At 43.2% G+C, this 14,488-nt stretch overlaps 1 protein-coding gene across 1 annotated transcript; it reads left to right on the top strand.

Moving 5' to 3' along the window:
• The first annotated feature begins 298 nt into the window (after positions 1-298).
• LOC309607592 (glutathione S-transferase A2) lies at positions 299-14,101 on the top strand. The gene is made up of 7 exons (XM_082346295.1): positions 299-437; positions 5,651-5,764; positions 7,837-7,888; positions 8,879-9,011; positions 10,669-10,810; positions 12,741-12,872; positions 13,735-14,101. Exons 2-7 carry the CDS (start codon positions 5,678-5,680, stop codon positions 13,855-13,857), a joined length of 669 nt encoding a protein of 222 aa, XP_082202421.1. The 5' UTR covers positions 299-437; positions 5,651-5,677; the 3' UTR covers positions 13,858-14,101.
• Positions 14,102-14,488: the final 387 nt, after the last annotated feature.

Here is a 14,488-nt window from a genome sequence, read left to right as displayed (position 1 = left end):
GAATATATGTATATATATGTAAATATGTATAACTGAATCACTTTGCTGTACACCTGAAACCAATACAACATTGTAAATTAACTTCAATTTTAAAAAAAAAAAGGTTTAAAAAAAAACTGAAGGAAAAAAAAGCCATACTTCAATACTTCACTCACTGGCAGAAAGGGTCCAATCAACCTGAAATTTTGTATTTAATTTTTAATTGCCGACCTTGAAAGATATTAACCAGTTGTATCATGATAAGGGAATGACTCATCATTTTTCTTTTTTTAAATCTAGCACGGAACCAGTGGCCCTGAATGCTGTGGGAGGGGCTTTTCCCTAACCCGACTCTCCCTGCTTCAGAGAGGAGTTCAGTCAACTGTAACAACAGCTTATAAACACATGTGGACTTGGCATTGAGGTGCTGAGCCAAGTGGGAGACAGACTTTCATAAGGTACGTACTGATTTTATACGTCTGTATAGTGTGCTCACAGCACAAGAAAAACTGTTTTATACTCACATTGTGCTTTCTTGATGTGCTTAGGGGACAATTTTAGTTCATTGCTGTCGGATACATCGTTACAGAAATGTAAAAATGAAGAATTTAGAAACCTAGGCATGAGAATTTAGATCTGAGAAAAATTAATGATATGAGGAGAAAAAAGAATGATAGCATTTTAGACAATCGGCGAATATGACCAGTGTGTGAGAGAGTGTAGGTGTTTATGCTGGAGTAACTTTCTCTGTAGAAGTAGTCAGTTCACAACAAGTGCAAATTGTGATGCTGTAATACTGTGTGGGCTGTGAAAAATCAAAATTAAGATTCACTAAAATGGGAATAAGTCTGAATGTCAACAGAAAATCAGAGTGGGCTGTGGCAATTCCCCTTCTCTCTCTGGGATTCAAGCAACTCATGGCAAACCTCCAAAGGAAGTCTTGATGGGAAAACTAGATAATACGGGAGCAGAGAATTAGCTTTTAAAAAGTACAAAAATCCACCTGGCTAGAAGGTACAAGTCATTCAAATTGGAATGTAGGCGTGAACAATGCACTGTTATAAGTATTAATGTTGGGGGGAAAAAACAAAGGCCTTAGACAGGAGAGGTTCAGTGAGATCCCGTGAAAGTTCTAGAGCTGTCCAGGGCAGGATGAATTCACGGGAGAATTATAGTACCTGAGACTGAACAGAGAAGATATGGATGCAGCAACGAGGAGAAGCACTTTGCAAGATGCTACGGACAGCAGCATTTGGATCCCATGACACGTGGGGTAGAGTCATTAACTTGGAGGCTGAGACGCAGTGGAGCTGGGGCCACCTGGGCAGGTGGGCAGCAACCTCTGCTTTCTCAGCCTGCAGCCGTTCCCCTTGCTCTGCGCTGCTTGGCTAAGAGAATCATGGCTCTTGGGTAGAGCCAATTAAAGTGAAGTCACTGACGGGCCCTTTATGCGCTGTCAGTTGTCTACAAACCTGTTTTTCTGACTAGATTTAAACCCCTTTAGGGCATCCACCACATCAGGCTCCAATCGTGTTCCCCAGCAGCCATCATTTCTTAGCACAGGAACTGCCCAACGAGTCTTAGCTGAGGAAGTCTGAAGGAAACTTGTTAAGAGAAGGAAATACAGTTACACGTCAAGCAGAAACGAGGTGTTCAAGAAGGATCAGTGAAACGTCTGCACTTCCAGGGAAGAAACAGGAGGTAGGAGACAAGGGATCTTTTCCATCAAGTGTTGACAGTGAGACCCTGAGCTCCTGCTATAAAAAGCAGTGGGTGGAACCCACTGCCATGGCTGGAACCCATGCAAAGGGGCTGGGGGACCAGAAGATTCCGGAGTTGTCCAGATCAGGGAGTGAGTGGGGCTGGGGCCAGGCCTGAGGGGAAAGGCAGGTAAGGTGCATGGTTCAGGGGCAGAACCAGGGGTTAGCTGCGGTCCTGGGGTTTCGAAAGGCTGTGTTCACTGCTGTGCCAGACTGCACTGAATCTTCGCCAAAAACTTCCTGCATTCCAGGTTAACTAATCAGTGAACATCACTCATCTTTCACACAAGCCAAATAAAAAGGGAGCCATTATAAAACTTGGCTGAAAAAGAGTCTGGATATGTACAAAATCTCATTCCTACTGGAGCTATGGGTCAAGAGGTAGGTAGGTAGATAGATAGATGTAGATAGACAGACAGACAGATACAGACAGAAGAAAGAAGACGCGTGGGCTATCCTGTGTGCTCAGAGACTTGCCTGTCTCCCAGGAACTGGGAGCAGAAGGGAAATTGGATTTCCTGGTCCCTATTATGAATTTGTTATACCTTATCTAGTTTTCTCAACCATCCTCACTAATAGATATAACTATATTTTAAAAGAGAACATTGAGGTACAGAGATAAGACACCCCCCCCCCCCGGGTTTATGTACCTTATAAAGGAAAGGAGTTGGGCTTTGTCTCTAAGCCTCCCTTCTCTTTGCTAAGAAACGCTGTCCTTAGGAGCCCCCCCAGAGACACAGATCCTTTAGTTCACACTGGAATTATCCCAGGTTACATTCCTTTTAGGGAAGATGAGCCTACTTCCTTATGAAGGTCAAATATAGTTATACTAGTGCTCAATTTACTCACAGTAAATTTTTAGGATGTCAGAGTAAAACAAGGCACACTTTTGTCCATTTTTCCTCATATCAAGCCCTTAAGAATCAGCTAACAAAAAGGAACTCGTGAATTTCATGTTTCCTTCTCTTCTTCCCATTTAACTGTTAGTTGGCTAACGGATTCTGAATGGGAAAAAAATTAATAAACGACAGTCTCAGAGAGCAGCAGAGAGACTGCTTAAGTGTTACTTGGTTGGGCGGCGGCAGCCCGGGACCAGAAGTCAGAAGATGCTTTCCAAACGACCCAATGCTCACAAAACGTGTGAGCGAGGAAAGTAGCTTTATCTCTTTGAATGTCAGTTTCCTTCTCTTGACAATAGGATATTAGAAGCTGTTTCCTGGGGTTGTCCTGAGGGTGGACACAGTTGCTAGATATTGAGTGTGAATCAGGAACACACGTGTGTGACTGATGGCAAATCATTGAATCTCTCTAGTTCCTCATTTTCTGGGGACCAGGAAGTTTACGTCACCTTTGCCCCAGCCTTGAACAGGCCTTCGGAGACCTCTTATTTGAAAGGTGAAGAAAGTTGCTTACAAGGAACATACAATAAAATATTACATAAGTGAAAAATTCATTTCCTTTTGTAAGGTGATCCTCAGTCACTGGATAAGGGAGCTTAGTGTGAGGGGGACCTGTGACCTCTGGTTCACAACAGCACCCTTCACAGAATTCTGCTGAATCACAGCACCTCCATTTCCCATGACAAGAAAGTACACAATCTCCAATTACAAGACAGATGAGTTAAGTATGTTTCCAGAGGATTCTTTACTTTCTAAAGGTTAGGCCATTGAGTCCTTATATTAAAAATGTGGACGTTGGGACTTCCCTGGTGACGCAGTGGTTAAGAATCTGCCTGCCAACTCAGAGGGCACGGGTTCGAGCCCTGGTCCAGGAAGATCCCACATGCCGCGGAGCAACTAAGCCCGTGCGCCACAAGTGCTGAGCCTGCGCTCTAGAGCCCGAGAGCCACAACTGCTGAGCCCATGTGCCACAACTACTGAAGCCCAGGCGACTTGTGTATATGTTTGTTTAATTTAGAAATAAGGCATCTGCGAGATGCCATTATTTTCTGTGTTTTAATTGTTGTGCCTTTGAGTTAAACTACATTTTTGTCTTTTGGTTGAAATATGAAATGTACTCTCCCAATATTAAATAGTAATTATTTGAAATAAAAAACACAGCCTGGGATTTGGATAGAAAATGCAACTGTTTCTCCCTAAGTCCTGGCTTTGGGACTCCTGCTTTTAATGAGTCCTGTGTGTTTCCCATTCACACCCATGATGCAACTATTTCTGTCCATTGTCGAAGCCTTTGAGTTTAATTCTCTGGTTCCCTGCTATGTCCACTCCTCATGCAGGCTGCTGTAGACCAAGGGCTTTCAAACTGCACTCACCCGACAAGACCCAAGTATCTCTTACCATTACAGTGAACAAATGAGTGTGCACACGTGCTTTCTTTCGCCCATACACGCAACAAAACTAAAAACTCATAGAACGATGCTTACCTCTTCAACATGAAAGGCACTCTGATATTTTCTATTTTCTTCTACTTTATTTAAAAAATTGGTCTATTTCACAATCCACTGAAGGATTGTCATGCATATTTTGAAAAACATGAATATGGAAAAATGAAGCCTAGACTTGGGTTCATATAGAAGTGGATTTGAATCCCAGGTCTGCCACCTACTTTGAGCAAGTTACCCTAGAAACCTCAGTACCCCCAACTGTAAAATGAGAGCAATGACAAACTTCACTGCAGTTGATTTTTGTAGGGGTAAATGAAAATAAATTTGTGAGAATGCCCAGTGTATGACAGACATTGAACAAATCTTAGTTCCATCCCATGCTGTAAAATTAATGCAGCAACATCCCTTGTCCTAGGTATGAGATGTACCAAGAGACGTAATGTAGAATTCCAAAAAAATAGGAAGGAATTAGCATCCTGTGTTTGTAGAAAGAACTAGGAACTTTTGAGCGACAGTTAAGCAAATCTGAGCCCCGTCTCAGCTTTTGAACAGAGGCAGCATAACAGCCAAGGAGCTGAAGGCAGACTCTGCAGCCTCCTCCTCACTGTCAGCGAAGTCCTCTGGCTCCAAGGCCCCTCCCTCCCAGCCTCCCAGGGCCTGCATCTGTGTGGGTTCCAGCCCTGCCCTCTTTTTAATCCTGGGTGTGGATTTCCATGAATGTCATTTAAGCTCTGAGCGTCTGTTTCATTAATGGAAAAATGGAGATAATAACTATTTCATGAGACTGTTGTGATGATTAAAGATATAATGCATCCAAAGGGGGGCTTCCCTGATGGCACAGTGGTTAAGAATCCGCCTGCCAATGCAGGGGACACGGGTTCGAACCCTGATCTGGGAAATCCCACATGCCGCGGAGCAACGAAGCCCATGCACCACAACTACCGAGCCTGCGCTCTAGAGCCCGCGAGCCACAACTACTGAGCCCACGTGCCACAACTACTGAAGCCCGCGTGCCTAGATCCCATGTTCCACAACAAGAGAAGCCACCGCAATGAGAAGCCCGTGCACCACAACGAAGAGTAGACCCCGCCCAGCGCAACTAGAGAAAGCCCGCGCGCAGCAACAAAGACCCAGTGCAGCCAAAAATAAATAAATAAAATAAATAAATTTATTAAAAAAAAACAATAATAATGCATCCAAAGGGGTTAGTGTTGGGTCAGGACCATTAGGAGGTTTTTAATAAATACTAGTTCTCTAGTCGTTCTGCTCCCTAACCACCCCCCATGCATCCTCACCACAGACTCACCTCTTAGCCTGCCAAGACAATCAGATTTTACCCAATGGAGACTGGACAATGGTTTGGTGCAATTTCCCGTGGTTGGCTATCGGGGGTGGGAATTTGGGCCAAGGCAGACATTCCAGGGACTCTTCCGACTCTGCGACAAAGGGGGCCAATACTTCTTCAGCACTGTTGGTGCTGTTCAGCCATATATCACAAAGTACATTTTGCGTCTGTGGTTTTATTCTTTGTTCATTCATTTACTCATTCATTCATTCATCCACTAAGGTTTAGAGAAACCAGGAGACTGCCATCATGGCGGGGAAACCCAAGCTTCACTACTTCAATGGACGGGGCAGAATGGAGGCCATCCGGTGGCTCCTGGCTGCAGCTGGAGTAGAGGTGGGCCCTGAGTTCGTTCATCTGAAGTTGAATCTAAATGAACTGTATCAAAGTACTTTTCTCACATAAGCTAGGGGACTTTTCTTACTAACTGACCTGTTAAGAGTTTTGCATTAAAACAGATTTGTCAGTTATTAAGAGATAAACAGATTTCTCCTAATATGTTATTAAAATGTCTTCTTATTAGAAAGAATAAACAGTTAGAATAAATTTAAGAAACTAATCACATCATGTGGGCCTAATTTGGATTTTGATTTTTAAAATTGTAAAATATTATTTATGACATTTATACAGCTATTAAAAACATGAACATTAAATATCAGTTGATATTTAGTAAACTTTGCTAATGTGTTAGGTGTTATAATGTATTGTGGTTATTTTTAATAGTTTTAATGTTTTAGAAATATACACTGAACTATTTAAGGATGAAATACAATGTATCAGGGATTTCTTTCAAATTATTACGAAGGGGAGAGGGGGTAGGCATATAGATAACTCACAACTGGGTTGAGCTGATAATTATTGAAGCTGGTTGATGGGTACAAGGAGGATTATCATAATTTGCTGTTCATTTTTCTGTATGCTACAAATGTCCATAATAAAAGGACAAAACTATACATATTAGAAAATAAATGTAATTAAAGTTAAAACATAAACCAGAAATACAGAGAGGGGTGGATTGTAACAAACTGCCTGTTAGATTTAATGCATTCACTCAGCAATGAATTTGTTGGGCACCTTGAAGTGCTAGGTTCCCTGCCAGGTCCTGGAGATACAGGGGTGAACTAGACAGACACAGTCCCTTCCCTCAGGCAGCTTACACTCTAGTGAGGATGCAGACAAGTAAATATGTGATTAAAAGAGGAGTGGGAGCACCTAGGAGGACACCCAAGCACTTTAAAGTGTTAAAATGACATATTCTCAGGAGCAAGTGTGGGACTCTGTTGAGTGCTTCCCTCTAGAGGTGTCTCTGAGAAAAGCACTTCTCAGCCCAGGTCAGAGGGACACAGCAACTCTGTGCAGGTTTCCTGGGGAGGGAGTCATGGACAGACTCTGGAGATCTGGTCCCTCAGGGGGGAGCAAGCAGTAAAGGAGGGTTTCAGGTGAGGTGGCGTCCTGCAAAGGGAACCTCTAGTGTGCTCGCTTAGCTTCCTAACAGCATGTTTACCTAGCCCCTGTGTTCAGAGCCCCTGGGCAGGATGAGTTCACCACCAGAAGGTGAAGTAGGGGGAGATGCTGAGAGGATCCCAGGCCTCCTCTTGTCCAGCCCAGCCTGACTGAGGAGGGTGTGGGGCAAGGCTTACCAGAGGCTCTTGGTCAGGACTTCTGAGTTCTCTGGGTGATCCTCACAACCCCACCTCCGTCAGCCTCACAAGCAACAGCCCACCAGCAAGTCCCATCCTACCTCGGCCACCCTCCCACACTAACCACCCACCACCCCCTATGTTGTCTAAGACTGGGTGCTTTATAAATTGTTGCCCACACACCTCACTCTCTGTATAGTCTGACCCTATGGGATCATGTAGAGCCACAATAAACTGTTTAGCAAGTTAGAAACTCTCAATTCCCAAACTTTTCACCATCAAGACCCCTTTTTAAATTATAAAGTTGAATGGAGGGAGGTAATATACAGCAGAGGCCCCTGGTGGCAGCATCTTGGGGGTCACTGGCCCCATGGGTACTGCATGCTGGGGGACACCCAATACCTTGTCCTGATCTCACAAGGAGAGAAGGGCTTTCCAGAGATATTAAAACTCCATAACTAGAAGAACTTCCCAGTCCCTTCCTCCAGTGATTTCCCCCTCCCAAATCACAACCTAATGATTGACAGAGGTGGAGACGGTGTGGAGGTGAATTGAAGCTGCAAAATAAGCAGTTATGTGCTGCAACCCATGCGTTTATCTTGGTGGCTCTAATCTAAATTTCCAAATGGCCATGATCATTGTCCTCTGTGTACCGCCAAACTCGGAAATCTTAGCTTCTCCATAGTATGCACCAGACATTGGTCATTCAAGTTCAATAATGTTATGGAATGAAATAACAAAAACTCATTGACTGTTTCTGCTTTCCAGTTTGAAGAGATATTTATAAAAACTCCAGAAGACTTGGATAAGTTAAGAAATGGTAAGACCAAGAAACTGAATTCCTCTGATGGGAGGATCTAGTAGAAATCTTAAGTTGAGACTTCAACCCCAGCAATGCCATGTGTGTGCATGGTGGGAGTGGGGTCAGTGGAGAGGGAGAAGCATGGTTAAAGGTAAGGGGTGGGGCTCCTTGAGCAGGTCTTGCAGCTCACTCAGGACTAGGAAGGGCTGGAACTCTGAGTATTTGCTAAAGGAAGCGGCCCCGGTGCCCTGTGAGTGCCCTCTCTGTGCACTCCCTGCCTTTCTGCACCGTGAGTGACTGTAGCAGTTCAGGATGCCACACAGCCCTCCCACCCAAGGAAAACAAATGCATTAGAAAGAAGAGGGGAGAAACAGGCCCAGCAGTGGCCTTGAATTCTTTTCTCTGACAGGTTTGACAAGGTAATATCATAGCAATATTGCAGACTCAAATAACCAAGTGGTGTTGAATTAGTTCAAAGTCCAGGTGAGCGTGTGAGGAGGGAGATAAAGAGCAAGGGCCAGCAGCAGTGGAGTTGGGAAAACAGGCCTGCCCTGCACACTATCCAGTGGTGGGATTTGAAGAGCATACAAAACACTCTATGTAGGAGTCTCTCTTAGAACTGGCCTTAATGCCATGAACCCCATGAGACTTACTTTGAGAATTTCCCTTTTGACTTGGCAACTGGCTGGTGGAACTTCTCCTATATTCTTCTTAAAAATCCATGAAGACAAACACATAAAATAAAGGGACATACCATGCTCTGAAAGAGAAATAAAAAGTTAACTGAAATAATAGATTGAAAAGTAAAAGGCAAATTGATAAGAAAAAGGATTACAGGAAGCTAAAAGCAAAATGCTATTTCCACTGAAATTTTACCAGGTAAAATTTTTGTTTCCTTTTATGTCTTCAGTCATTTCAACAAAAATTTTGATACATAAAATGTTTCAGTTTACCTTAACAGTATGATTCATCCAACATTTCACTCTATTTCTTTTCTTCTTTCAAAAGAAGGGAGTTTGATGTTCCAGCAAGTGCCCATGGTTGAAATTGATGGGATGAAGCTGGTGCAGACCAGAGCCATTCTCAACTACATTGCCACCAAATACAACCTCTATGGGAAAGACATGAAAGAGAGAGCCCTGTACGGTATTTTTTCTGTTCTTTCATTAATGATTAATAAGAGCGATCTAGGTCCTTCCCTGAGTGAGCAGGATGTGCTCACAGGGATTGAGACAAGGGGCAAAGTGTCTGAGTGTCTAGAGGATAAAACCTCAGAAGGTAAGTATCTAGACGAGTTGATTCTTCCGTTTCAGAAATTATAAGAATGATAACCAGGAACCTAGTTTATCAGCCCTTTATATGGACTGGCCACTTGACAAGGGTTTGCAGAGGCTGAGCCCACAATGCTAGGGTTATCTGGAACATTTTAATATCAGTTTGTAGCAGGCAGATTTATTCAATACAGCCATAGTTGGGGGGTCTCCTCTGTGTTGTGATGGGACCACATGATTGAATCATGGAATGTGGCAGTTACTCAAAAAGTTAAACATAGAGTTACCATACAACTCAGCAATCCACTACTGGGAATATACTCAAGAGAATTAAAAATACAACCACACTAAAACTTGTACACAAAAGTTCATAGCACTATTGTTCATAATATTCAAAAAGTGGAAACAACACAAATGTCCATGAATGGATGAACAAAGGCAGGCACATCCATATGGTGGAATGCTATTTGGCCATGAAAAGGAATGAAGTCCTGATCCGTGTTACAACATGGATGAACCTTGAAAACATTCTCTTACAGAAAGAAACCAGACACAAATGATGCATATTGTATGATTCCATTTGTTTGGCATGTGCAGAACATTGCTACCCATAAAACCAAAAGTAGTTTAGTGTTTGCCAGAAGCTGGAGGGAGGGAAGAATACTGAATGCCTGAAAACACACTCAGCATCTCTTTTGCAAGTGATGAAAATATTTTGGAATTAGAGTATGATGATGGTACAGGATTCTGTGACTTTACAAAGAAAAATCACACAATTTTACACTTGAAGAGGGTGACATTCTGGTATGTGAATTATACTTCAATAAAGCTTTTATTTGAAAAGACTATTGTAGGAAACCATGTTTCGAAGAAAAACAGCAAAATTACCTGGAATATGCACTGCAGGAATGAAATGAAGAAACGCATTATTTCAGGGGATATTTTGGGTGGAGTCTTGAGAAATGCAAACAAGGCCAGAGTTGGGCAACAATATGTGGAGAGGGTTGTGGAACCATATTCTATGGGAAATAACTGGAGGAAGTACTGGTTGGGCATCTAAATGGTCCTGGTAGTGTGACAGGATGGGACAGGGAGAGGGACATGACTAAGTCCGTGGTGCCAGGGCTCTCTCTGGACATGACTGAGGTGGTACTAATTCATCACACTAACTGTGCACAGAACACACCACAGCAGAGATGGCAAACCCTAGGCGTGGTCTCAGTGGTTACCTGCAGTGATTCCACCCGTTTCTCTCATGCCTGTGACTCTGGACAGGTCACTGATATGCTCTGTCCCTACATTTGGTCATGTATATAACAAAAATATTAGACATATATCTTCCTCAATGGCTTGCTCTAGAATGAAATGTTAAAATTAAGAAAAGTCATAACTAAATGACTGACATAGAAAAGTGCACCCAATGGGGGTGATTTACTCTGCCACCTCTTGATGCCCCATTCTTACCCATTCTAAGCTGTAAAATCTAACGCAGGAGACATTTGACAATTTGGTCATTTTGTCTTTCAGGATTGATATGTATGCAGAGGGTGTGGTAGATCTGGGTGAAATGATCATGCATTTGCCACTGTGCCCACCTGATCAAAAAGATGCCAAGATGACCCAGATCAAAGAGAGTGTAACAAACCGTTATCTTCCTGCATTTGAAAAAGTGAGTGGACTGTTCAGCATTTTTGGCACTGAGATCAAAGAACAAAGAAAAATAGTGCTTGGCATTGCAGGGGCATTGACCTTCACCTCTGTGAGCCTTTCTGAATACTAATGTAGCACCCTGACTCTAGGGCATTTTATAAAAATTGACCATGAGGAAGAATTGTACCCAAGTTTTACCCAAGTTATAATTTTTCAGCAAAATTTTGATTTACTCAGACCCAATCTGGAATTCTTATACTTAGAGCTTGGGCTATGGAAACTCTGAGAGCCACACTAGAGCCTGGAGTAGATGGATCCTGCAGAACACAGAGCAGGGGCTTTGATCCAAGAGGAGCACAATGACAGCAATGCATCAGAAAATATTCTGGTACCATGTGTAGGGAGACATGAGACCCTACCCATCAGAAGAATGTGGTACTGTTTTGGGGATGGATGAGATGTATCTAAATAGAGATGGGGGCAGAGTGGTGGAGAGGAAGAGACAGAAGAAAAGTTGTTCAGGAAAAAATAATCTACAAATTTTGGGGACATGGCTCTCAGACTTTCGAAGAAAATCATACAAAACCAAGAAAATAATGTTCCATCATTATATGTAGTATATATCTTAGTTAATGTTTCTCTTTGAAGGTAAGAGGAGAACACCTCAAGATCCAAACTACCTGAAATCATGCTAAACAAGAATCATGAACTGAAAAAAAAAATGATCGTAAGAGATGCAGAAGGCTAACATAAAAATAAAAAGCTTAACCAACACCCTCATCTTTATAAAGTTTAAATCATTCTTTCATTTCACAAGTATTAATTCATTGCTTATGTGTCAGGTCCTAGTCAAGGAGTGAATAATAGCAATCAGAAACTACATTCTTCTGGCTTTATGGTGCTCATAGTTTAGCACATTCACATGGTGGAAACCTCTATAGTCACTGCAGTTTAAGTACATCTGTATTTAGAAATCAAAGACCCCCATGATAACATCAATGAAAAATGTGTATTACAAAATAGCATTTGATGTCTTCCTATATTCTTTAATTTTTAGCCATGCTTCTATGTTCATACATAGTCTGGTAGGATATTTGCCAAAATGTTATTATCTTTACTTGGTGGTGATATGTGTGTTTTTGCCTCTATGATTTTCATATTGTTGCAATATTTTAAGTAAGCATCATATATTTTTTCCAATATTTTATTATGAAAAATTCAACACATAGAAAAGTTGAAAGAGATGTACAATCAACTCATACATACCCACCACCTAGAATCAAAAATTAGTATTTTATTATTATGTTTGCTTCATCATGTATCTCCCCATCCTTTTCTCCTCTGATCAAACATATTATTTTGGGGGGTATTTCAAAGTAAGTTGAAAACATTAAGTGCAATCACCCCTAGACAGTTCAGCATGCAAATTATAACATATTCCACAGTGTTATTGACAGACACAGGTGGAATAGGAGTCAGAGTCAATGTTGTCAGGGAGATGGAAATTCAGGTTGACCCAGGTTTATTTCAGATCCCAGAGGGAGAGACCAGGAAATGAGGAGAGCAGACAAGAGGAGAGAAGAAATACAGACTCTGCAATAATTTGCTTAGGGTGGTAGAAGGCTGTCATGAAGATGGAATCACTGCCCAAGGTGGGGGAGGGGAGAGAGAGAGATGGATGAAGGGCCTCATCATGAAGTTCAGAGTTGCACGCTTTAGGGTGTGAGGTCAACAGAAACACGGTGCATATGTTGGAAACAAGTAAGGCAGCCACAGCGAGGTGGGACCCACCTGGCCCGTCTCACTGATCCGGGGGCAGCAGAAGGTCTGAAGGTCCACACCCGCCCAGTGAGGCACAGAGGGGGAAATGGGGCAGGGGAGACAGAGGAAGAGCATTGGGCCCAGCCTGCCTGGGCCTGTGTTCCTGATCTGACCCCTCCATTCGCCAGGTGTTGAAGGGCCATGGACAAGACTATCTTGTGGGCAGCAAGCTGAGCAGGGCTGACATCCACCTGGTTGAACTTCTCTACTATGTGGAAGAGCTGGACCCCAGCCTTTTGGCCAACTTCCCTCTGCTGAAGGTGAGCTCTCTCACAGCCTTTGGGGGCCGCCCACATCTCCCACCTCGGCATCTGCTCTCTGGACCCTGGGACTGTGATGCTAGGGTCCCTGACACTGTCCAGGCCTCACTGCCCCCAGGTCTCCACAGTTCACTCCAAGGCCTTGGTCTGGGGCATGGAAAGAATCTGGTCACACCAAAGACATTGGAGATGGCCGCTGCCCCAAGGAGAATGACTTGCCTTTTTCCGGGAGAGAGACCCAGGACTTAGCGCCTCTCTCTGCCCCTCTTCCATTTCAGTCTCTTTCCTCATTTCCTCTTTGCTTCCCTTTCTCCCAGGTGTGTCCTCCTCTTTCTTTACGTGAGTCTGTCCGCGCAGGTCTGCCACCATCTCATTTCTTCCCCTCAGCTCCTGTTCCTTCTCTTACAAGTTCATTTCTCTCTCCCCATCTCTCCCTCTCTCTGAGGGCAGATTGGTTCTGACTGGCCTCATTGTCTACCTTTCATGTTTTCTGTCTTCAGTTCCAGCCCAATTCCCCTATACCTTCCTGTCTTGATATCTTGGAGCCTTTACCTGTGTTGTCGTGTGAGACACATTACTCTTCCTCGTATTGCACGACAGGGTGAATCTGCAGAATTTACGTGTAGGAAGAACATGAGGAAGACTCGAGCTGAGTGAAGGCTTAAACTAAGACATCTCTGGGGAAAACGTTATGATGCTGTTATCTTCCTGCCTCACTAGGTGTCTGTGTCCGGCCTCATCCTGGTGCTGATGGAGGGGCCTCGGCTGGCCCTTTTCTGGGAGGGTCTCAGAGTCTCTGGTTTGTGCTCATGACGGGGCTGGTCTTCGGCTGCACTCTGAGCTGTGCTCTTGTGCATTGCAGGCCCTGAAAACCAGAGTCAGCAATCTCCCTGCCGTGAAGAAGTTTTTGCAGCCTGGCAGCCCGAGGAAGCCTCCCATGGATGAGAAAAATTTGGAAGAAGCGAAGAAGATTTTCAGGATGTAATAATGCGGGCATGGCTGCCCAGAGCTTCCGGAGATTGAAGTTTTCCCACAGTGAAGTGCTTTACCTGCATGCAGATCCTGGCTGCTGGGAAGCTAATAAATTTTCCGAAGTGTAAGGGCTAATTTAATTAGAATGCAGATTTAGTTGCAGAACAATCCATTTTGTTTTGAACACATACGAAATCATGATCTCCTCCTAGAATGTGCCTGGGACTTAAACATAAATAAAGGGAGAGAAAGTGTCATGGACTCTGGTCTGTTCAAAAAATGGTCACATACCAACTGTCATAGTCAAAAAGAGTTAAGTGGAAATCGTCATCTGATATTCTTGGTGACACAAAGATAGTCTTTTTTGCATTTTGCTGCCTTTCTGACCCACAACCTAAAAACTTCTCTTTTTTTTTTCAGAGGACCTTTTTCTTTCAGGTAATCAAACTTTTTTCCTATTCTGTTATGGAACTAATATTTATTTTATATCTAATATGGAACATTCTGTGTTCCAGGAGCTCAGTAACTAAGGATAAACAAGCCAGATATAGTCCCTGTCCTCAAGGAGGTTACACTAGTGAGAAAAACAACAAAAGGGCTAATTCTAATCCAGAATCATGCTGGCCTTGTGTATCATGCTCCTA

Source organism: Balaenoptera borealis, assembly GCF_965194805.1.
Source record: "Balaenoptera borealis genome assembly, chromosome: 12".
Taxonomy (NCBI): domain Eukaryota; kingdom Metazoa; phylum Chordata; class Mammalia; order Artiodactyla; family Balaenopteridae; genus Balaenoptera; species Balaenoptera borealis.
Note: the sequence above shows the minus strand (reverse complement) of the source record. Positions and strands in the feature narration are given on the sequence as shown.

Bases quoted from the DNA above. Each gene is read 5' to 3' on its own strand.
- LOC309607592 (XM_082346295.1), top strand. From the start codon at position 5,678: ATGGCGGGGAAACCCAAGCTTCACTACTTCAATGGACGGGGCAGAATG. The intron at 5,765-7,836 runs GTGGGCCCTGAG...TCTGCTTTCCAG, and splicing joins TGGCTGCAGCTGGAGTAGAG to TTTGAAGAGATATTTATAAA. The intron at 7,889-8,878 runs GTAAGACCAAGA...TTCTTTCAAAAG, and splicing joins CTTGGATAAGTTAAGAAATG to AAGGGAGTTTGATGTTCCAG.